The sequence below is a fragment of the Asparagus officinalis genome, chromosome 1, assembly GCF_001876935.1.
Source record: "Asparagus officinalis chromosome 1, Aspof.V1, whole genome shotgun sequence".
In the NCBI taxonomy this organism is placed as follows: domain Eukaryota; kingdom Viridiplantae; phylum Streptophyta; class Magnoliopsida; order Asparagales; family Asparagaceae; genus Asparagus; species Asparagus officinalis.
This window is the reverse complement of record NC_033794.1, coordinates 60,749,865-60,775,403: the sequence shown is the minus strand read 5'-3', so window position 1 is coordinate 60,775,403 and position 25,539 is coordinate 60,749,865. Positions and strand designations below refer to the sequence as shown.

At 34.0% G+C, this 25,539-nt stretch overlaps 1 protein-coding gene across 2 annotated transcripts in view; it reads left to right on the top strand.

Moving 5' to 3' along the window:
* Positions 1–25,539, top strand: part of LOC109824937 (putative lipase C4A8.10) — a 36,504-nt gene extending 10,965 nt beyond the window's left edge. Inside the window, exons 5-12 of one of the 2 annotated variants that reach the window (XM_020391579.1) lie at positions 5,055–5,100; positions 18,232–18,279; positions 18,510–18,565; positions 18,656–18,708; positions 18,872–18,992; positions 23,877–23,974; positions 24,062–24,561; positions 24,671–25,539. In XM_020391579.1, coding sequence (XP_020247168.1) covers positions 5,055–5,100; positions 18,232–18,279; positions 18,510–18,565; positions 18,656–18,708; positions 18,872–18,992; positions 23,877–23,974; positions 24,062–24,133 — 494 coding nt within the window. In that variant the 3' untranslated portion in view covers positions 24,134–24,561; positions 24,671–25,539. Of the gene's footprint in view, positions 1–5,054; positions 5,101–18,231; positions 18,396–18,509; positions 18,566–18,655; positions 18,709–18,871; positions 18,993–23,876; positions 23,975–24,061; positions 24,562–24,670 lie in introns of both variants that reach the window. The other variant, XM_020391572.1, reaches the window with a different exon arrangement.

The following is a 25,539-nucleotide window of genomic DNA, read 5'->3' as shown; positions in this document are numbered from 1 at the left end:
AATACCTCATTTATGCAAACATGAGAATTTTCCCAAAAAATTCGCATGCGACACACATGCTAATTTTAGAACATTTTAAAGCTTAAATGTTTATAAAATTTTCTGTTAAACCTATCAAAATTCTATTTTAAAATAAAATTAAGGAGGTTTGAAATAGAATTATTGTAGTTTTAACTGTAAGTTTAACAAAAGTTAAGGGTTAAGAGCTCTAAAATTAGCATGTGAGTGTCCCATGAGAATTTGTAGAAGGAAATTCTCACGTTTGCATAAATGATGGTATTTAAGAGCAAGTTTTAAGGGTATATAAGTGCTGCCAAAAACAAGTTAGGGTATATTAGTGCAAAGTAGGGGAAAATATAGGGTATCTAAATGCAATTAAGCCTTTATTTTATCATTGTAGAAATGAATGTAATTAAGACCTAAGATTTTAATCTCAGTAACTTATAACATGATAAAGTTAGCTAATCAAAATATTGCTTGTGTTGCACCAAATGTAATTATAATCGGTATGGGTCATCTCAGATTCAATATTATAACTATCTATACAAGTAGCTTATGTAAGTTAGCTAGAATTTTTCAAGTTGTTAGTTAGAACACAAATATTTCTGTGTGTGCGTGTGTATATGATTCTAAGGAGCCATCTTAGATTGAATCTGCTTATAATAACAACTCTCAAGCTACTATTAGAATTGTACCTTTCGAAACATTGTATGGTCAGAGATGCAAGTCACCTATTTAGTGGGATAAAGTAAGTGACAGAAAAGAGTTAAAAGCCGCATCTTTTTCCTATGCTTGAAGAAGCAATTGTAAATGTTTATACCTTTAGAAAGAATGTTAGCAGCTCAGAGCTAACTAAAGATATCGGTTGACAAGCGACGAAAGGATTTGGAATTTCAAGTGCATGATAATGTATCGTTTGCGAAGGGAAGTAGTCAATTACGGAGAAGGCAATAAACACGGTCCAAGGTACATTGGACCCTTTGAAATTTCAGAGAGAATAAGAAATGTGGCCTATAGGCTTGATTTACGGCCTAGCTTAGATAACTGATATATTCCACATTTTACTGCTTAAGGAAGACCTTCTAGACTCTTCGCATATGCTCTACTACAAACTTTTGAAATTGAGAGCAATTATCTGTATGAAGAAAGGCTAGCGCGAATCTTAGACTAGAAAGTTCACGAACTGCAAAATAGGAGTATTTCGCTTGTTAAAGTGTTATGGGATCACCACGACATGGAATAAGCAATTTGGAAAAATAAAGATGGAATGCAACAACAATATGTATTTCTATTTCATGATCCATAAAAATTTCGAGGAGGAAATTTTTATAAGGGGATAGAGTGACACTACACATATATTCTTTAAATTAATTTTTGTAACATTAGATTACATAATTAAAAATTAAACGATAAGACTTTTTGACCTGATGTTTCCTATGATTTGGCCTTACTTTTATTTAATATTTATAAAGGAAGTAGTATGTTTAGCACATACGCATTGTTAAAATAAATTGCTAAATAGACAACAAACATGTGAGCTCAGGGAAACAAAAGATTAAGGAGATATTACGAAAGTATACCATTGTCTAGACTTAAGCACATGTTGGCTAAAAATATGTCAACAAAACACATAGCTCACTAGGTAGAGTCATGAAGTTCTATCCATAAAATAAGTTATATCGTTTTTAGCCAATAGAATGAAAAATTAAGACTACAAGTTTCTTCAGTATATGGGAGAAACATCTATGAATTCTAACTCACAACTTGCACTTAAAATCCTCAAGCTAGTTTATGTAAATTAACTTGTAAACATAGTTATTTAAGAACTCTAGAAGGGATGAATAGGGTTATTGGGAGTATGAGGATAATTTTTAAAATTTTGCCTGAGATATGGAATAATAAGTTTAACTTGAAGGGTCTTTCTATTTTTAAATTGTTTGCAGAGAAGATAATAAGCAAGCAGCTCCAGCACAATATATATATATATGGTGGTTCACCCTTCAATCAAGCTAAATCCACCTACCAAGCATCACAACTAGGATTTCCAAGAACTATTAAGGAACTTCAGGCGAAAGCTCCTATTAGATTACAACACACTCAGTCTTACTTGACAACCTCAAGCAGGCAAGAGTTGACTTGTCTTCCCATTTGAAGTGTTCATAGCTTACAATCACATAATAGAGTTGTTGTCACAACACAATAGTTACGTGAGAACTCATATTTGACTACGTATACCAACAAGCTTTCTTGATTACAAAGTGAGGCTCTAATAGCTTATTAAACTTAAGGTAAGCACAAGTTAGTGACACAAGCATGGATTGGGATTTGAAGAATGCTTTGGAGAGGAGGATGAATATTTTCAATCTTAGCAATAAAGAATCTTATTAGATAGGTGGTTGATTTCAGATAAATTTTCAATAACGAGCTCTCAATAGAGAATGGATCATCTCAAACAACGGTTACAAAACAACTCCGCTTGAGGTCTAGAGGCTAGTCATGAATAAAGTTTGATTAAGGGACAAAGAGTTGATAGAATATATAAAAGGCATAAGGCAACATTTTACTTGCAAAGATCTGAGAAGAGCATAGTCTTTCTAGGAGATAAGGAGTTGTAGATGAAATATTTTAGGTCCAGTGAAAAGCTCTATTGTTGATAGATCAAGAGGATAAAATTATTCTTTTCGGCGTCGTTTGACAAGAGGATAAAGTTATTCTTTTTGCCGTCGTTTGACACGGGGTTAAGGAAGGTCAAGTAGAAAGATTAAAATTTAAGAGGCATGACGAGTTGGGTATTGCATTCTTAAAATATGTTTCTGATGAAACACTATTAAAATATTAAAATAGCTACCCTTATCAAACACTGACTCTTACAATTAATAATTAAAATATTAAATTAGACATTACACACTACTCTAGCTTATATAGCTATGGTGAATCAAAAATATTAACATAACTACTCAGCGCACAAACTATAGAGCAACTATTGATAGCTCCTACACTTTATAACTAAGGTAATAAATGAGACACTACCCTTGACTGAGAGATGGGGTTAAGTATTGAACCGTATTAATTGGCAGAATTGTAAATCCGTCAAAATGATGGGTTTTGATAGGTTAAGTGTTCTTAACCACTTATCAAGGGTTAACAAACCCCTTATCAATAAATTAGTGTTTCACAGTTTAGTGAAGGTTTAAACTCCTTATACCCTCCACTAACCTTTTGCCAAACGCAACCTTCAAATTCAATGTCAAAGATATCGTTTTGGACAAAAAATAACACTTTACGTAAAATAGATGTAAAATTAGCTAACTAAGAAAGAAAATTGCGACCGAATCTACGTGGACGGTGGATCTATTAAGATCCTTGAGAATAATCAATCCTCAATTGGTGGCGGTAATGTTACATTAAACGTTAGGCGCTTCTAGACGTCGGACTTGGCGCCCAACGCTTAGTCGTCTAGGCGGACGTCTAAGCAGTTTCTTGGCGTTCTTTTTATTTTTTATTTTTTTAATTGTGATACTTGAAGATAAATATATATATATATATATATATTCAATCAAAGATGCATAAATACTAAAATACCAACATATATGCTATCTAAAACTATAATAGTCAATCAACGATGCATATATATATATACTCAATCAAAAATACATAAATACTAAAATACCAACACTATTAACTAAATTGTTTGGTTTACCAATTACAATAGCTCTTTGTATGTTTATACTCCTCAACTCAAATTTTAAGTTCATCTCAACAGTGAAAAACTCATTATCAACTCAAATTACTGTTAACTTGTAAGTTATTGTTAAGTTTAAGTTAACAATAGATTTAAACTTAAGTTTACTGTTAACTAAAATATTATTAACTTAAGTTTACTGTTTACTTAAACTTAAGTTTACTGTTTACTTAAACTTAAGGTTACCATCAACAAAAAACTTAATATTAACTTAAACTTAAACTTAAACTTAAGTTTACTGTTAGCTTAAACTTAAGTTTAACTTAAACTTAAGTTTACTGTTAACTTACACTTCTTAAGTTTAAGTTACTGCTGTTAACTAACTTAAATAGATATTTAAGAAATATTCTTTACCTTGTTAGTAGTTACAGAGATCGAAGGAGTTCGATAATTTTACAGAATGTGCTAGATAGACTAGACGTTTGAGCGAGCGCCTAGCGCCTAGACCCCTAGGCGTATGCCTAGGCAACGCCTTGGCATTTGACTATTTTTAAAATATTTAATTATAATAATTGATAAAAATATATATTAAATTTATTTAAATTTTTAAAAAAAGATAGCAATCTTAGTTTCGTAATAAACCATGCGTACTTAGATACTAAATAGCCAAAATAATAATTAACAAGGCTAGAACCTAAGATGTTTTCTTTTTTTATTTTTAGTTACAATAATTGATAGTTAATGTTTATGTTATAGAAAGCTTAGATGCTGGACTGATGTCTAGGCGGATTTCTTTCTTCATTTAAGTGGTGATCGATGAGGTTTTGCTGAAGGTCGGAGGAGATAGTAGAGGTGCTCATATTTGGAGGTTAATGGAGTTTGGAGGACGTGTAGGCTATAACACATAAAACACAACCAAAGCCTACATGGTGCAATCCACGTAAGCAGACAATGCTCCCCTAAATGCTTGTAAAATCTAGACGGGTAGCTTAAATACCGCTTAGACGCTAGGCGCTAGTTAGGCGGCCTAGGTACCGCCTAGGTCTAGGTGTATGCCTAAGCGGACTAGACGGAGGTTTTTTAAAACAGTGGGTGCGAGTGCAACTTTCAATTAAAAATGTTCTCTAGTAGGTAGAGAAGCAGAGAGATCGGAAGATTGAAGGAAAGTTCTAATGGGAATTTCCAGAACTGAGACATAACTATTCATATCTAAGATTGTTATTTATCTTTCTTTATGTTTAGTAAACTTTACAAAATATTATCTGCATTGTTTTAAATATCGGCCGATAATCGATATTATCGGCCGAGTTATCGGATTTGGGAGCTCTCCTCTAGGATAAATTGAATTTTTAATCGGTTATCGTTTTTGTAGGTTTATCGGCGATTTATCGACGTTATCGACACTTATCGGCCGATAAGTAAGACTTTTTTATCGGGATTATCGGGATTATCGGCCCATTTTGACTAACATTATATTTTTTCAAGGCTATGATGCAAGTTTCGCTTTCTACAATTTGTTAGTGATTCTAAACATGATGATTTATATTTTTGTATGTTTATATTTCATTAAACATGATTAGATTACATTTTTTAATTGTTATATTATATATACACATCATCCAGTATATCACTCCGATAAATACTACTTATCCCCGATATATCCTCGATTTTCGCTATCTGATAAGGATTTTGGCTGTCCGATAAATCCTGGATAACCGATATTTAAAACCTTGATTATCTGACTCAGAGACACCAAAACCGCAAGCTCCAACTCCATTCGAAATCTTTTAAAGCTTCGTGTTAGTCATTGGGTCTTTAAATCCAATTCAGCATTTGAAACAATGCTTTGCTTGCTTTCTTCTTATAGTTGATTTCTCTAGCTTGATTTTGCAATTCATGATTTAAGAGCTTCATTATGTACTCTATGAAACATACATAATCCAAGACCAGATATTAATTCAATTTCATTGGTCAGTAACTTAGGATTCACAGTTTCCCTCTTTTTAATAATGACAACTAACTAATTATGATGATAATCATATACTTTGAGAAGATAACAAATAGAGAAAAATTACCAATATTCCGCCTTAATAAGAGCCTAGATATTTACAATTTGCTTTTCCTGATTTTATACTTAGGAAGTTTCTAGGAAGAAGCCAGGAAAGTTCCAAGAACTAGCTGTAAAGTCCTATGGGAAGACAAATCAAAGCTAATAGGAATTTCCTTCAAAGATCCATATTAGATCAGATTACCCAACGAATTAGTACCATATTTCTTCCCTTTCGGAACTATAAAAAAGAATGTAGGGAAGATTCTAAGAACCCGCTTGATTAGTGAAATATACATCATATATTTAAAGAAGCCAAAGCAAGATCCTATCGACATATATGAACACCACATAGGATTTAATACAAAATATTAGCAAAAGCACATAGTTAACCTACTTAAGCAGGGTTTGAAACTAGCAACAAAAGATGGATGTGTGAATCCTGTATTTTGACTAATGAAACTAAGTTAATGCATACTAATATTATGTTTGTCGCACTCGGATAATACGTAGATGACAAATAAATGCCCATGAGACCCACAATGCAAAATCAATCTTGGAACAAAATTATAAAGCAAGAAAGCAAATGTTTACCTAAGTTCAAGATCAAGAAATCTTGCATGAAGTCTTAGAATATGAGCTGGAGTAGAAGCTAATAAAGTCTCTTGGTCTTTCCATTATTCTTTAGACTGAACATTCCCCTGACCTTTCCATTGATCTTCCCACAAAGCTTCACGTAGGTTCTCCTATAGGTCTTTCTTTTGCAAAATCTATTTACACGCAATAATTGACCAAACAATCTTTAGATTCAAATCTGTAAACAACTTTTGTGAGAGAATTTTTTATTTAAAAATCTACGACCCACATGGGTTTTGTTGCAGCTCTTTAAATAAATTATTTGATTGAAATAGTTGTTTTTCCACATTCAACTCGTTTTATCTCTTGATTGAAACTATTGTAGAAAAAACACGTTTCCAAACCCGTTTTAAACTGTTTCAACACCTAACAGAACAAAAGTGTTATAAAACTCAGGGAGAGTCCATGTTGCATTTAATGCAGAAAATAACACAACATAAAAAAAGCGTTTTATCCGCATTACGTTAACCGTTTTAACCTTGTTAAATCTATACTACTATAAAAAGAGGATTGAAGTGTTAAAACTTTTAATTTTCTTTTTTGACCTCTCAAATTTAGATAAATTCTAACTATACGATTATCTCTAGTTTATTTATCATTGAATAAATACAACCCCTTATTAATAATGAACCTCCTCAAGTTCCTAAATAATTATAATTATCAATAAAAATATAAGTATTAATTGTTTAAAACTAATATAATAAAATAATTTATAAAATAAGTATACACAATTATTAGTAGTAACCAATTAAATTATTATAATAACTATTTATGAAATATAATAAAACAATTAAAATAATAGTATAAATAGAATAACATTTTACTAAATACTACTAAGAATTATATTGTAATTCTATGATCAATAAAATAAATATAATAAATATTTAACCGCATAAATAGTGCAATTATTTTAGTGATATCATATAAATTATGAATTACACTATTTATTTAGTATTATATTATTACATAAATCGAGTAAATAATTTAATATTATTTTTTAAGTATTTACTCAAAGATTATTACATGATACTGAATAATCTATACTTGGTAATGATTGAAAATTAATCTTTAAAAAGAATTATTTAATATTAATAATAGTACTATTAATTATTAATGGTAATATAATAAAAATATATAAAATATTTATAGTAATAAATTATTTAAGTGCATAATTAAAAAAATTAAATTAGATAAATATTTTATAGCATAAAAATAGTATACTTATTTTAGTAATATTACTTGAACTAAGAATTATAATATTAAATAAGGTAAATTACAATAAACCCCATAAACTTTCGATATTTTGTAGTAAATAGACCCTATGAACTTTCAAAATCACACTAAACCCATAATAACTTTGTGGAAAGCTCCCAATATCTTTTAGATAAATTACGCCAAACCACCAATAACTCTCAAAATGCCTTTTTATGCCATTTTTTTGTTCTAATTCATGGGGGTTATTTGCAAATTTTAGAAAGTTATTAGGGGGTTTTCTTTGAAACAGAAAAGTAGTTAGGGGTTTAGTATGATTTTGATAGTTCATAGGGGCTAAAAGTTCATAAAGGCTTAATATAATTTACTCTATTAAATAATTATAATGAGAAGTAATTACTGCAATATGTTAAAGGTATTAAGTTTATTATATAGGAAACATCATGAAAAAGCTAGCAAGATTAATGTAGTTTAGTTAATTCAGAATTAAGTTAATTTTCAAGTTGGAGGGACGTATTTAAGAGAACTTATAAAATTGGCATTATATAAGAATAATATTAGATTTGGGGGACTTATTTAAAAAAAGTTAGCATTGGGCGAATCATGATAAGAAAAAAAGTTAATTATAATAATTACACAATAATAATTAATTCATACATTTTTTAAAGCAATCTTATTATAAAAATTTATTTATTAACACAGTTTAATTATTCAATAAAATTTTAAAACTTAAAACATGTACGTTCATGTGCAAAGCACGTGCATTATACTAATTGAGTTAAATTGATGATCATATTTGGATGCATGGCGATGTCTTCACTATCCAAATTAGTATCACGGTAACCAAAGTAAGTTCCCAATTGAATTCCCCAACCCCAATTTCATTCACATGAAAAACCCAAGTGATCCTCTGGCCCCATCTCCAGTGCCTCCCTCATTTCCTCTTCCTCCACCTCAAACCTTTAACAAAGAAACCTCTCGATCTCTTCTTACTCTCGCGCCTTCAATGAAGATGAAGCCTCTCGCTGACGACAAGGCTCTTCTCATCCTCTTTCATCGCCGACGACAAGACTACTTTGTGGTCCCTTCTTGGCTCCCATATCTCCTCTCATTGACGAAGAAAATCCTAATCGTATCTTCACCTCCGACGCCTCTCCAGCTTCTAGATCCTAACTCCTTTGACGAAGATGAAGCCTTCTAAATCCTTACTTCTGTAACTCTTTCAGTTCTCCTTCATGTTTGAAATTTTTGATTATATTAATTATTAAAGTCATTATGAATAGTTTGTATTTATAAAATATCTAAATAATTAATAAGCAAAATAACCTACATTGTGCGTTACCTTTTTTCCTTTTTTTGCATTTTACCCTTAACCCTTAATAGAATGTAGAGTGTTACATAATGCGTAGTTACATAATGCATTACCGTTATTTTCAACATTGGTTGAAACTTTGGCAAAATGTAAAATTTCATCTTGTCACTTTCGTATCATATCTTCATCAAAAGAGTTCATGATCATTATGTTGGATCTCACATTTTATTACATCCTTTATCAGCCAATGCATGAGCCCCATATATACTACTTTATTGTATGAAGTATTATATTCCAAAAAAAGCTTTGTTTCCTACTCTCACTGCACAAGCTCTTCTCCTCTTGGAACATTTTATTCCAATGGATTTGTTTATTCTAATAGATAGTGGCCTTTCTTATGGTGTGAACTTAAAAGACCTTTGAGCAAATCTTGTAAACATTGTTTATTCTAGATTGTGCTCATTTTTCCATTTGTGGTGGCTCTGGCTGCTCAAAATTTAATCAAGATAAATGATAGCTCTTATCTTCTTTCGACTACATTTCATTTCATGTCCTTGACAGCGATATCCTATTGCAGATCACTCTAACAAACTTGTCTAGGTCTCGTTAGAGAATTTGGCTATTTAAAGTCATTTCATTGTCATGTTCAAGCATTCCAACAATATTGCATAGCCATTGCAAATAAGCCTATCATTTTATTCTATCTGCAAAGCAATCTCTTCCTATGCTAAGTATCTTAAGTACCACTAAATCACATCTTACTTTAAACTTAACAACCTATTAGAGCCTCAAACTGTAATCGAGTGAGCTTGCTATGCTATTAACCGTATTTGAGTTCTCAATTGTTGTATTGAGAATACATCTGGAAGCCCTTTTGTAACAGAGTAAACTCTTCAGGGTGTGAAGAGTGGTGTTGCCAGTTTGTGGTGTCAAGTGCGGCAGTGTGTTGTAGTTCAGGAACTTCAGATGGAAGTTCGCATATAGTGGATTTGAAAAATCATATTTGAGGTACTAGGTAGGTGGACCTAGCCCAATTAAGAGGTGAACCACCTTATATATCTTGTTTATGCTCTATGTGATGTTTACTCTTGTAGTGATCCTTGGAACTTCTCTATTATCTTTCCAGATCTATCTTAGTGTAAATCTTTGATATCCTGTATTAAGACATTCCTTGGAAGTTGGAACATTCCACCAGCCACCTTCGAAAAGATCTATCCTTGTCACTGTATATGCTATATTCCCATTAACCTTCCTATTCATCTGTTTAGCTATCTCTCCAAACGAAACATCTTCAAGCCTTAACTGTGCTTCATATCTATGAGAAAATTTTAAAAAATACCCATTTACCTCCATAACTCTACCCCTCGCCCCCCCCCTCCAAAAAAAAAAAACCCGTGGTTCTTACAGAATGATGTTGAGAGTAAGAGATGATAAATTCAAAAGAAATGAGGAATGAGGAAGGAAAGGATGACTCAGTTAAGTCCAGTGGTCCTCCTTGAGGGATCCTTCACTTTGGTCACAACTTCTTTAGTGTTCCTTGACTTTATCAACAGGCTGAGGGGTCCATTATTCTTCTCAGGCTCTTCTGCAGCAATCTCCTTGTTCTTGGCAATCTTATGCTGATCCTACATGCCACTTGGTGCTTCATTTGTGCCAACTGCAACCCTACAATAATAGGAGTGTAGATAATGAGAGCTTTTTTTTACCTTAGGAGTAGTATCGGTGGTAGGTTCCTTTGTTCTTCTATTTCTTGCCATCTAAGTTGCATGGAAATGAGTATGAGTACCGGCACGGTGTGGGTACTGACAGAGACGAGTCTAGGATTGTTCGGCTGGTGAGGGTGCAACACGAATGAGCAAATAAGTGCATACTTGTTTATCAAATGAAAAATCATTGTTTCATTTTATTGATTTCGAAAAGATTGTCCTATAAATTTGATAATACAAATGCTGTTATGTAACCCAATGCAACTATTCCAATGAGTTAAGAACAATTTCAAAGCTAATTAGTTAAAAACAACTAATTTAAAAGCTAGCAAGTTAGCAAATAATTAATCAAAAGATATGGAGACTCTAATACTAAGGGTGTGTTTGGTAATCAATGTGATTTTCTTCTTGTGTTTTTGTAGAAAAACACCTTGCCACGGTATTTTTTTCAAGTGTGTTAAAAACAACATTTTGAAAGTTATTCGTCAAGCTAGTTTGACCATTTATGTAGCACATGATACCAATCAACAAGTATTAGACACACCCAACCACTGACCTTACTCTCGCCCGTTGCAGCTCCTCGTCGTTGGCCACCTGCCGACAGTCAATCATCACCGGTCACCGTTGGCAACCGTCGGCCGACAACCAACCACCATTCGGGAGCTTTTTTTTAATGCCTATAATTTAAAATTTAAATTTTTTTTAATATGCCACCATCATCATGAAACAATGATGAATAATTGTTTAACATATCCTAATGACATTGATAATACATATGCATCAGGCTCAAAAGGTATTTTAGTGATATTACAATATAATACACATCAATTTCAAAACACATTCCATTGATATTGCGCACCACGATCATTCCTCATCCTTTGGGCCAAACAATCTTGAAACCTTGACATTTGACGAAGGTGCTCTGGGCCAACATTGACCGGTATGATATGTTGTTCTTGTGCAGTCATGTCATCTTCTTCAAGCTCCACATCTTCATTTTCGAACTCGATAAATAATGGATCTCCAGAATCATGCATTCGAATCACATTATCAAGAACGCAACTTGCTAATGCAATATATTTTTGTTTTCTTCCTAGTATTTTCTCCCATCGAGGTTAAAGCTTCAACCATTGTTAATTGGACTTGCTGGTTCAATGGTACACGTTTGTTCGTGACTTTTGTCTTTTTCTTAGCTCGAGATGATTCAACCTCTTCCTTATCTTCATCTTCTTCTTCCTTATCATCTTCACTTATGGTAGGACTTCTAGTAGAGGGATGAGCATGATCACCAATAGCAGTTATATCACCAAAAATGATGCACAACTTATCATAACATTTGCACCTTTTTCTTCTAAAATATCTTGTATAATTGTTCGTCTTTGTAAAACAAAAAGAAAGAGTGAATCCAAACTCACATAAGGTATCTAATAAAAATTGTAATTAATCATCAAGTATTACCACATATAACTTAGTCCACACATCCTCCGTTGCATATATTTGACCGGTGCTCACAGTATACCCAACAACCGTATCCGTCAATAGACTTTTCAAATTTCTCCATCTTTATTTTAATTGGTTTAACTTATTTTTCATTTGGTCATGAGTGTATTCTCTCCCAATCTTCTTTTTGAGCTCATGCTCCATGAATTTCCAAGTGATTCCAGTAAACGTAGTTTTATGTCTATTGCCCTTTTTCACTTCTTCCTCCATCAAATCTATGAAATAAAGCTCCACTTTTTTTGGCCAAGTTCTTGCTCCTTGTGAAGGGAAAATCTCCACCACTTAGTTGACATCAGGATTTTTGCTTGACATCTATTATATTCACAAGAATCACAACAACATGAAACCAAAAAGGCAAATCAAATAGGGGAGTAACCATGCTTAACCAAAGATTTTTATTAACAACTACACATTTTGCCAAAAGTTTACAATTGCATAATCAAAGAAGCATAATTATAGTTAAATAGTCTTCATATTTACCATCACCAAAAATTCATTTGATAATATTTTTGCATAGAAAGTTAACAAATGCATGTAACAACTTGATGAATCCATCATGATTCCTAAATTGATATATTGAAAGATCAAAATTTTTTAACTGTTAATTTTTTAACTGTCATTCATTATAACCAGACTCGAATCACATATGAGATCAAATTTCATTGTCTAACATTCACATATTTTGCCAAAAGTTTACAATTGCATAATCAAAGAAGCATAATTATAGTTAAATAAGAGTCTTCATATTTACCATCACCAAAAATTCATTTGATAATATTTTTGCATAGAAAGTTAACAAATGCATGTAACAAATTGATGAATCCATCATGATTCCTAAATTGATATATTGAAAGATCAAAATTTTTTAACTGTCATTCATTATAACCAGACTCGAAATTCATTATAACCAGACTCGAATCACATATGAGATCAAATTTCATTGTCTAACATTCACATACTTTGCAAAATCAATTTTTATCTGGGTAGAATATGTGTTTTTTAAATCCTGGTACATGGTTTAATATGCAGTAAGCTTGTACCAAACTCGCAGCCTTCAAATCTTTAGGGCCTGTTTCAAAGAGATGTACAGAAGAAATTTTGGATGCAGGAATTGTGTGTGATACCTATTTTTTGAAGAGTTTGTTTCTTTTATGATTGTCATGTATCATATTTTCTTTAGTTTGCTTTCACGTTTTTAGGTGGTGACTATGGTTCCTGAATTTTCTTATAATATGTTTAATAAAAGTATGCATAGGATTTGAAGATTCCATAGACAGATTGAATGCATCATCAAGTGTATCTTAAATGAATATTATGACATTCGAGATAAATTGAATAAAGAAAGCACTGCAAATGAAATCTCTAAACGTGATATAATAAAAATAAGAATTACTATCATAAATTAATTGAAATGACAATTTTAGGATAAAATTAGAAAAAATTACAGAAGAAAACTCTAGAATAGAGCAGGATGTGAGGGAAGGAATAAAATTAGGGCAAAGATGAAATTGTTACAAATTAGGGCAAAAGTAAAATCAACAAAATTAGGGCAAAAATCAAATGAAAATATATGGATTATAGTGATAAAACAATGCAAAGTTGAGAAGGGAGTGAGAGGAAGAAGAAAGTCTGTTAGAAGATAAAGTGAGACAAAGATCAGAGTGTTGAAGAAAATAGATGGATACCTTGATTGAAGATCTGGATGGAAGTTGGACGAGAACAACTTTCCCGACGGTGGCGGCAAGTCAAAAAGTGGTGGTGGCGAGTTGGAGGCATTGTTTTAAATATCGGCCGATAATCGATATTATCGGCCGAGTTATCGGATTTTTGAGCTCTCCGTTAGGATAAGTTGGTTTTGTAATCGGTTATCGTTTTGGAGAGATTATCGGCGAGTTATCAGCATTATCGCCCGATAAGTAAGGCTAAATTATCGGGATTATCGGGATTATCGGCCAAGCATTTCGAGTTGAGTTGTTGAGTTTTTAAAACCCGACCCGTTTTGTTAATAATATGAAACTTAAAACCCGAAACTTTGTGAATCCAACCTTCAAACCCTAACTTCGTCTCTGGCGCCTGCTCCTTTTCTTGTTGGGCGCTTCCTCCATTATCTCCATCTCATGTTCTCTACGCCTCTTCGTCACTCGCCTTCGTGAACTTCAACCTTGAACTTCGTCGCTCGCCTACCCTCTGTCAACCATGTTTTTTTTGTCCGGAAACATGGCTATATACATATGTTGCGAGCTTTCCTTCTCTTGTAATTCCTTCACGCACACACTTTCTCTTTTGAGTAATATCAGTTCTATAACTATTCTTTTATCATACTTTTCTTTTTTGTTTTTCCTGTAACAGAGACTTATATAAGAAATTAGTGAATAAACTGTACATACTTTGCTTTTCTGTTTTGGTATGTTTATATTTCATTAAGCACGGTTAGATTACATTTTTTAGTTGTTATATTATATATATACACCATCCAGTATATTGCTCCGATAAATACTAATTATCCCCGATATATCCCCGATTTTCGCTATCCGATAAAGATTTTGGCCATCCGATAAATCCCCGATAACCGATATTTAAAACCTTGGTTGGAGGTAGAAGTGGAGTTGTTAGGGAGAAAGTTTGAGATCGATTTGGGGAAAAAAAGACCATGGTGAACTCGAAACACCTTTTTGGTGTGTCTCGAGAAACCCGTTTATTTTTGGGCTTTTTGATGGGCCAGCCAAAAAAAAACATCTCCCAAACACGTTTTTTTTTCGAAAAAATGGAAAAGCTAAAAACGCTCCAGTTGCCAAACGTTTCTTAAGTTAAAAGCTAAGAAGTTGAGAAAACCCATTCAAATGTTACAATAACATAATATATTATTAACTAAAGATAATATCTAAATATCATATGAAGTTTTTCACATATGTATTAATTACATGGATGCATGAATAAACATTTTAACTGAAACGTCTAGTGAATAGTGTGCAGTTTTAACTAAATTAATTGGAGGGTCTATTTTGACTATTTTGTAACACATATAACTGACGTGTGTGTGTGTTTGTGTGTGTGTGTGTATAAATTAAGGATTTTTCTACATTAGCCCCTTTCATATTTTGAAATTAGTCCCTCAAATAATTGAAATTGCTATAGGGTTCCCCATTTCTCATAATTTGTTTCAAGGTAATCTCTCCAGTAATTGCCACTTCTACTCTTGATTAAAGAGACTAATTTTATATAAATTAAGAATTAAGGAAACCGTAGGCAATTTAACGATTTGAGGGACTACTTCAAAATATAAAAGATTTAAGGACTAGTATTAATAAAGGTAAACATATAGCACACCATGCTGTCCTTGAGATTACTTGGGCTTGGGCTTAGTGCATATTGTGCCGTCCTTGAGATCAATTGGGCTTAGTGTATTAGGCGAATAACTTTTGAATACATCAAAAACTTAGATGTAGGAGATATATATATTGAACTGCTGCCTAGGTATCATTTGTCAAAGCCATTTGAATTTAATTTCCTATCATAGTTTTAAGTTTCTTTTATTATGTTGGTTATTATAAATTGGAAAGTGCTCGTTTTTCAACTAGATGCTCAAACCACCCTTTTAAGTCATAGTTTTTAACTTGGACATGGATGAAACAACCATACCCATGTCTACGAGTTTTAAAAAAATTGACATTTAAGTGTAGGATATACGTCCAATAAGTGTACGATAAGTATTTTAAATTAAAACATATGTCGTATAATTGACCACATGTCTGGGTAAATGTATGCATACATCCAATTAACGTAGCTTGTCATCCTTCTTTTCTTTTTGCTCAGACATGTCTGGGTAAATGTATGCATATAAGTGTCCATGAAGTTTGGGTATGGATAAGTGCCAGGTACGTGTCGGGTACGGGTTAGGCTTCATGATAGTCATAGAACTACCCAAGTAACATAGCTTGTCATCCTTCTTTTCTTCTCTCTTTCGCTTCACAGCAGAGGGTTGCTTGTTTGCTGAGAGGGGAATTTTGTTGGGGTTTCATAGTGGAAGTGTCTGTACTGTTCTCCATTTCTTTTTGCTCAGACTGTGGAACTTCCTGCCAGAAGATTTTTGCATGTCATTCTCTGTAAATTTCTGGTGATGTTCCCCTTGAACTGTCTTCTCTTTCTCCTTCAGCCCTTTCAAGACCGAAGTGCAGTTATGCATATGATGGTGGATAATTTGTCTTTCTTCAACAATGGTTTTCTCAGCACTTGGCTTCTCTCCTTGGTCACCGGTGGTGTACTTTCTTTTTTCTCCTTTCCTACCCTGCTTCAGTCTGATTCAGTCATCAAAAGACCAACTCTTTCATTCTGTTCACATGTTCTTTGTAAAATGAGACTTCATCATGAGCTTTGTTCAAGGTTAGAGGCTATGGCATGCTTCTCTTTCCCAATCTTGAATTCAACCGTGGGATCAGCCACCTTCTCTAGGACAGTTACTCTATAGTTAATTATCTTTGAAAACAAGTGGGAAATTCCAGGGGAAGGTCTAGAAGCCCCAATGCCCGATGTTGCAGTCTTTCTTTTGGATCGAAGGATCCTCTTGAAAGAGGTCATCCCAATTTTGTCATTTATCACTAGTTTTCTCTCTCCTTCTGGAGCAACTCCATTCTCTGAAAAAAAATTGGTAAGAAGGCAGGATAACCTGACAAGGGCTTTTAGGTTCCTCAAATTGATTTAGGAAGAGATGGGTGACATTTATGGTGTTGTTCTTCCATAGGGTGTACATGATGAGGCATGTTTCCACCTTGATCTTGCTGAAGTGGCTTCCTTGTGGAACCACATTGAAAATAGATATCTTGGAGAGGACTGTGAAGTAATCTGTTGGATCTTCATAGCTTAGACTGCCTTCAGCATAAGGATATGCTCTTCCAAAGAGAATTGGCATGAACTCTTTTTTATTCTAACCCTACATGTCAGTAGTAGAGTTAGTGATGCGGGCTACCTCATTTATAGTCCCTATTATCTTGATCAACAACTCAGTGGAGATTCAAATCTTGATCCCCTTGACTTCGGTTGGATGAAGTCTTTTTGCTTCCATTCGACATGGAGTCTTCTTTCTTCTTCCTTCGGATGGTTGGAGTCTTCTTTCCTACATGTCAGAAGTATTGCAGTCTGCAGTTGGATGTTGTCTCTAATAATTAAGGGAAAGGTTTTTTCCCCCACCTGTCAACCAAACACTATGTTTGTAGTTGACGGATTAGGTTATATCAGGTACTTGTCGCCTTGATAGTAGGTGAGATAAGATGTCTTTATTTGATTTAGTGTCTATTTTGGGACATCCTCCCAAAGAGGCAAAACTGTATGTGTATGAGCACATTCATGCCCGTGTTTCTTTTTTTTGTGTGTGTGTGTGTTCTTGCATGCTAAAGAATGTCAGCATGACTGGAATGGAGCAATAGCCATTTACATGAATGAGAAAAAGGTTCATATACTGCATGCTTTATTGCCTTCGCATAATGATTCTATAATCAAGTTTTGTCATGATGTGAGTTCATCTAACTGGGTTAGTTTATCAATTTATCTAAACATGATACTGAGAAACCAGTTAATCTGCATACAGTAATTGGAACTATTTTTGAGCCTTTATATTCACATATTCAATCCTTTTCCGATAATGATGGGTTCATCAATTAAGATGCCAGCTGTGGTGCATGCTCTGAAGTCATCTGAGCTCCACCAGTGAACCCATGAAGTTTTCGAAACTCTGTTAGCGTGACATTGACCTCTAGCATTTGGTGTGAATATTCTCGGCTGAGCTATTATGAGTAAGAACTCTGTGTATTATCTGGGTGGTTGGTTAGAGGGACTAACTACACTCTTAAGTTGTACGCTGCTTTATGAAGCATGGACATGTCTCATACACATGTAATTGCTCCTTTCCTAGGTTTGTTCTTGTGATCTACTCTTAGTTTGACATGATGAAATCGATTGTTTATCATGGCTTCTTTTCCGGTTTCATGATAAATATTATTGTGTCATTTTCAAAGATTTAATCACCTCCCTCAAAAAAATTCTTTTGTTGATATATTAAACAGACACTAGGCTGGCTAAATTTTGCTAATTCAATACCTGTAACACCATACCAATATGCTTAGCTATAGAATTTTATATGCAGGTTCCATTGTTTTTTGGTGTCACTGCTCTTGAGAAGGTTGCAGCTTCCGTAAGTCATTGGATTTTTAAAAGAACCGGAAAACATCTATTTCTTACTGATAATGATGAAGGAGAAACCCCACTTTTGCAGCGCATGGTGAATGATCATGGGAACATATATTTCATGTGTGCTTAAACTTTTGACTTCATATCTATTGATTTAGCTAAACGTATAAATTACTTTTTTCCCTCTCATAGTATTGTTTGCATAATGTTCTGGCGGGGAACACTTTGCTGCAGGTCTGCACTGGGAGCATTCAAACGCCGAGTAGCATATGCAAACGTTGGTTATGATCGTATCCTATTGAACTAGTTTGGGTTATCTACCATTTTTGTTTATAACTAGTCTAAAATATCTTGCTTTCCTTAATTTAAATGCTATGAAGATATTGTAGGATGGAGAACATCATCTATACGACATAATTCTGAACTGGCAGTGGTAGTCTTGCAACTTTCATATATTTTCACCATTACTAACATATCTTTCTTTACATAGAATCTAGATATTTTATTTTGATATAACCAGAGCAAACAATATGCTTTAAAATTTGTAGATATCTGTATATATACCTAATATGAATCTGTGTATTCTTCTAATTCAGTGGGAGGATTCTTCAAGTAAAGAATATCCACATATTGTACGTGTAGAACATTCAAAAGCAGTCAATGCTGATAAATGTCACGAAGCCTCAGATGTGAGCTGTTACTCTGACGTTTTAGAAGGTAATGATTTTACTGTTATTTCAAGGTGTGTTTACTTTTGGAGGATGTTATCCTTCCTCAATACTGTTCTGAAATTACTCCTGTTATTCAGGACTTTGTTTCATCGTAAATCGTTCCTTTTGCTTTTAAATAATGTGTTTTGGCTCTATCGTTGTTGTTCCTTTCCCCTTTAAAAAAAGTAAGGTACTATTGCTATCTATATTGCATTGGTACGGCTGCAGGTACAGGACGCGGCTATATAAATATTTATGTACACATATTATAAATTGAGATTAGTAACTTATATGAGAAATTAAGGATGGGAACTAAAATTCTGATTACATTTCTATGTTTCTTTTATTATGTGGATTATAAATTAGAAAATCAATGGTTTTTGAACTGGACATCCAAATGACCCTTGAAAATAATAACTCAGAACTTGACCTATGTACAACGAGTTTCAAGAAGTGGATGCGAAGCGTAGGATATATGTCTAGAAAATGTATCACAAGTGTTTTAAATTAAAAAATGTACAACGAGTTTCAAGAAGTGGATGCGAAGTGTAGGATATATGTTCAGAAAATGTATAACAAGTGTTTTAAATTAAAAAATGTATTGTATAATTGTGCCAATACCCAAATAAATATATGCATATATGCAAGCAGCGTCTAAGGTGTATGGGTATGAGTACCTAGGTAACATAGATTGCTATTGTCTAAAATATGTCGAGGTGTACAATATGATGCAGGACGTGGACAGTCAATCAAAAGATTTTAAGATCTATTAGAATAATTTTTATTTTAGTAATACTTGAGTTGTCCATGTAATCATTTATTTTAGTTAGGATTTATTTAGGATTTGATTTTAAGATCTCTTTCTAGTTTAGTTAAGGCTTTATTTGATTACATCTTTTAGTTTTGTTAGGTTTTGGTTTGATTAGGATTTTTACTTGCTTCCTTAAGTGTTTAGCTACTTTTATTTTTTATAAATAAGAGATGTAATCCTCCATGAGGAATAGACATTGATGAATAAAATTTTGAGTTTGAGAAATTCTCTAAGCATGTGATTTGTTTGTTCTTCGGCATGTGAATGTCATTTTAGGGTGTGAAGCCCTTGCATGTGAGATCCCTAGGTGTGAGATCTAGTATATATTAAAACTCTCATTTCAATTATCCTTCTCAATCAATCACTCTAAAAGAATCCACAGCATCCAACTCAAGCCAATATACATGAATAAATCCTAAAACCCCATAGTCGGAGTACTGTTCAGGAGTGAACAGCAACCATCCACTGTGAGGCCGCATAAGCACTATTTCTTACTATTCATCATGGGTTAGGACATCATTTCACCAAGCCATCAACGATTTTCCACCTCCAGACAGAAGCCCTCCGCTCGGTCCCCATCATTTGGTTAAAAAGATTTGGTATATGAACTGAAAGATCTACAGTTATAAGGGGTAAATATCACTATCTCCTTCATCGTCACAAGGGTATGATTTTAATCCACTTAAATTTGGTACCCTAGCCTATTTTTATGGATTTGATAGATATGAGCAGCCTTACGAATTTAAAGTCTGGATTTTTAGTATAGAAATGTTTTTTTTTTCCTATGATATATCAGAACTGGAAATGTATTTATATGTTAACTGTAGGTTAAAGAGAGGCTAAAAAAATAATGGTATAGAAATTATTATCATTCAATTCTCTGTTCATCGGAATTTATGAAAGCTCTATAGAAATTATTATCATTCAACTCTCTGTTCATGGGAATTTATGAAAGCTCTTATGGAAGGAGGTACTCTTGTAGTTCATCTAGAAGATATTGTCTCTCTTTACAACCTAAATCAAAGTCAACATGAGCTTCAACTGCAACTAGATATGGACTCACAGACGAAACTTGAATTCAATCTAGAGTCAAAGTTTTAACTAAAACCAGAAGAACCAAATAAGAAAATTAACTAAGAGTTCAAGCTTGAGCTGGAAGAAGAATCGGAACAAAATATTGAAGTAGAGCTAGACCCTGAGCAAGAGACGCAACTTGAGCTTGAGCCAAAAGCTGAACCACATCTAAGAACTAATTCAAAGTTCGAGCCCGAACAAACCTGAATGAGAGCCAAAACTTATGCTAGAACCGAAAGTTGAGCCAAATGTTGATCTAGATCCACAACTTGAATCAACTTTAGAGCCCAAAATCAAATCAAGCCTAGAACTCGAATTTATGATCGACATGCAGTGCAAACTCCCCGCCTAGGCTACTCTAATTATGAAGTTCGTTATTCCATACGTTCTACCATCAACTTAATGTCAAGTTTTACTGCTCATCTTGAAGATCCTGCAATCTACGAAGGAACTCTTCTCAACAATCAAGTTAAACATTACACTCTCCCACCATAAAACTTGAGTTCAAGTTTTCTCTAACAATGGGAGGTTTGATGCAGAACAATTGTGAACCATTCATCAAAAGATTTTAAGATCTATTAGAATAATTTTATTTTAGTAATATTTAATTTTGATTCCACGTAATCTTTTTGGGTTAGGATTTATGTAAGATTTGATTTTGAGATCTCTTTCTAGTTTAGCTAGTATTATATTTGATTGCATCTTTTAGTTTTGTTAGGTTTTGATTTGATTAAGATTTTTATTTGCTTTCTTAAGTGTTTAGTTGATTTTATTTTCTATAGATAACAGATGTAATCCTCCATAAGGAATGTTGAGTTTGAGAAATTTCTCGAAGCATGTGATTTGCTTGTCCTTTGGCATGTGAATTGCCCTTTTGGGGAGTGAAGTCCTTGTGTATGAGACCCCTAGGTGTGAGGCCTAGTATCTAACAAAACCGTCTCATTTCAATTATCTTTCTTGATCAATCCCTCTAAAAGAATCAACAACATCCAACCCAAACCAAAATACTTGAAGAAACCCTAAAACCCGTGCACTGTTCATCATATGAACAGTGACCTTCCTAGTGTTCATCATGGATTAAGACATCATTCTGCTAAGCCATCGATAATTCCTTGCCTCCAGATAAAAACCTTCCACCTGGTCCCCGTCACAATAGCTAAAAGTTCTGCAGAATATCTGTTCCGAAATATTGCCGGCTTTCTTCTTTGGCAAGTCAGGTGTTTATTTCTTTCTTTTGAGTAAGTATGCGACTACTTCAGAAGTCAGCAGTATAGTAATCATGCCTATGTTTCACATCTGAAGCTCTTAATGCTTAGCCAGCCCATCCAGATTTCAGTAAACAATTGAATTCATCAGTAGTACTTCAAAGATCTACCGCAACAAGTAATAATGGATTCCACCCAATATGATTAGTCATTCATGTTACTATTGAAATATTATATTCATATCTAGAGCTTTGACAACTTCTACAATCATCAGCTTACAGTTTAAGCTAGCTGCTATAGAAGCCATTGACTCGTCCCTATTATCGTGTGACATTTCTGTTATACGATGTTCATTGCTGTTTTTCCCAGTCTGTTCCTGTTGAATGGGACAGAGAAGTATATTTTGTTTTTGGGACAAATAAATAATCAAAGTGCCCATTAGTTTTGGAAGAGCAATCCCGGTAAAAGTTTCGTATAGTTGCTTAGTTGTTGTCGAAGGAAGTTTGGCCGTACTACTTCTAGTAACGTGTTATCATATTATGGAAGGACATGTATCATGGAAGAAGGCCAGTATGAATAGTCGTTAAAGAAAGCATAGGGGACTACAGAATAATGGGATTCTGCATATGCCTGAACATAATGTAATTATACTGATTGGATAATGCTTTAAGGTTTATCTATTCTTTCTTGAGCTTTTTTTTTCTTTAACCAACGCGGCCATAAATACCTCTGCCTTTACATTTCAATTTTCATTTTTTATTAATATCCAAAATGAATTTAAGCATTTCAAGGATCGCTTCATCATTTTATTGAATGGATAGAGAACCAATCTTCTGATTCAAATCTTGTAGCACTGGCCATTATGTTTGGCTGAAGCTTTATATGTATATCAATGTTTTGGTCTTTTCATCAAATGTTTTGCATTATCCTCTTCCTAGTTTGTGAATGGAATCATTTTCTGCTTTATAAATATTGGCCAGCAAGCCCTGCATATTGGCAAATGTGTTGGTTTTGAGGAAGGCTGTAAGCAGGAGATAGAGATACCTTTTGTACAATTTCAAGCCAGTATGGCCGTTATCCACATTTGACCTCTCATGTATCACTCGCTTATTGTACAAATTATCACCAGACATGCAGTGATATGGCTTAAGTAATAGTTTTGTCATTGTTAGCTTATTTGGTCTCATTTTTAACTTCTTGTCTAAGTTGACAGCAGCAAAGATTTGGAGTGAGAATAAAAAGGCTTTGCTGTGTTTGTTCTTATATTCTGCATAACTTATAATAAATTATGTACTGATATGCCTCATCAGATATAATATGTTGTCCCAATGATGAATTTTGTGTGGCATTCTGTACCCCCATATTTAGCTTAAACTATTTTTCATTAGGTAGATGGTGTATAAGGTAGCGTTAATTGCAGATAGAAGCCCTTTACTATAGCGGTGCAGCCCTAAACTTTTTTTATTGGCACTTACAGCCCCTGAATCTTAGAAAGCCTTACTTTTGCCCTCAATTTCGAGCTTAATTTAGTCTATTTTCCAGTGAAACTAAGTGCAAAAGGTAATTTATCATCACATGATTCCTATGTGACGTCTAAACCCAACTTGGAAACTATTATCGCCTGAAAGTCATGGGGGTGTAAATGCTAATAAAATAATTTAGGTGGTATAAGTGGCTATACGGCTATACCTTCACAACGTGGGTTTTATCTGCAATTAATTCTTTAAAATATCATAATTAGATTGGCTTTATCAATGTTGCAAATATATGATTTGTATCTTTGCTCATTTTAATTTTGTAGAGGAGCTGGTGACAGGCCTTTCAAGGGTGTCATGGGAAAAAGTAGATGTTAGCTTCCAGAGCAGTATACAGAGATTTGTTGCTCACAATGCCATTCAGGTCATTTTTTAAATACTACTGGATAATGATACATGTGATGTGATGAATGCCATTAATCAATCAATACCATTGTGTTTCCATCTGCAGGTTCAATATGCTTTTATGCATTCAGAAGGTGCAGATGTTATACAACACATGATTGATCATTTTATTACATGAGGTAGCTCGCATTTAATTATGTACGCCAAGCAAGCCTTCTGAGCTCAAAAATTTGTCAAAAGAATGCCTGGACTTCAGAATTTTTTTCCGATTCTTTGTTGTTGTATTATATATGGTTGAGTGTGATATATGTGAAATTGATGAATTACTTGGGAAGAGATGAAGATGTTCGTCTCTTTTGACGCCATGTTATTTACGGTCATAAAGAACTTACCCTCTGTACAAATAGGCCAGCCTAGTTACAATGTTTCACCATAGATCACGAACAAGAAAAGGCTAGCCGCTAACCTGTTCTTGCAAAACTATCACATGGGTCCGAATCTGTTGTTTCATCAACAACGGAAGAGAGCTATGACGATTATGGGAATTAACGCCGGCGTCTGCTATCTGCACCGAGTACCGAGCCTTCAACTTCCGGAGAAAAACCGGTGAGGCTTGCAGAAGTTTACCCTTACAGAAATCATACTCGCATGAACTTCTTACGGTTTCTCTTTTTATTTGCTGGTCCCAAATAATCCCTTCCAAACACATTTTCAGGAAAGGAATTTCCCTCCAAAAAACCAACCACAAAAAGGAGGGAATCACGCTACATAAAGTGGTCCTTGATGAAGGGATCGGAAGGTGAAAGAGGAAAAACATACCACACAAAGCATTCGTGTTTAGTAGTTTCATAAAACGAGACGGGAACAAGTACGCTTGGTGTAAAATTTAGCAGACGGTTCCAGATGCTCTGGAGAACGCCTCCCTGCTTCAACCTGAATATTTTCTGGTAGAAGACGATCGCAAAGTGAACCTGCTTCGTACAAAAAAAGAAAAGCTTGTATTACATAATCTGCCAAGAGTCCCATTGGGATATGAGAAAATACATACTGACAGGCATGCTTGCCTATTTTAGCAAAGAGCCTATTCGATAATGATCGAGCAGGGGGCAGCTTTTCGGTTCCACCTCGAAAACCTCGCTGGGCTGGGGGTGCTCGTCCGCTCCGAAGCCATATTCGATAATGATCGAGCTTCGGTCTAGATTGAATCAAATGGAAACAATCCCCGACGAGGAAAGACCTTGGCTACATAAACGAAGCCTTGGCTGATCGTAAGGAACACGGGTCGTTTCTTTATTTAATTTTTTTAGAGTGCGTCCTGGGAATAATAAGTATCCCCGAGCGGGGCGGAGGCAACTAATAATAATAACCTGGTGCCGTCCGCCAGCTAGCAACAAATTAAAGTAGCACGCACTAGCCTGTGACCCGTCAATGACGCTGCTAGGGCCAATTTTTAAGATTTATCTTTAGTCGGCCAAGCCTTAATTGGCCCAACCCCGAGAACTCGTGTATGTATCAAATAGTCAACATCCATTGGTGTATTTGCGTATTATAAGTTAGCATTGACATTAGATCAATTTACAATTA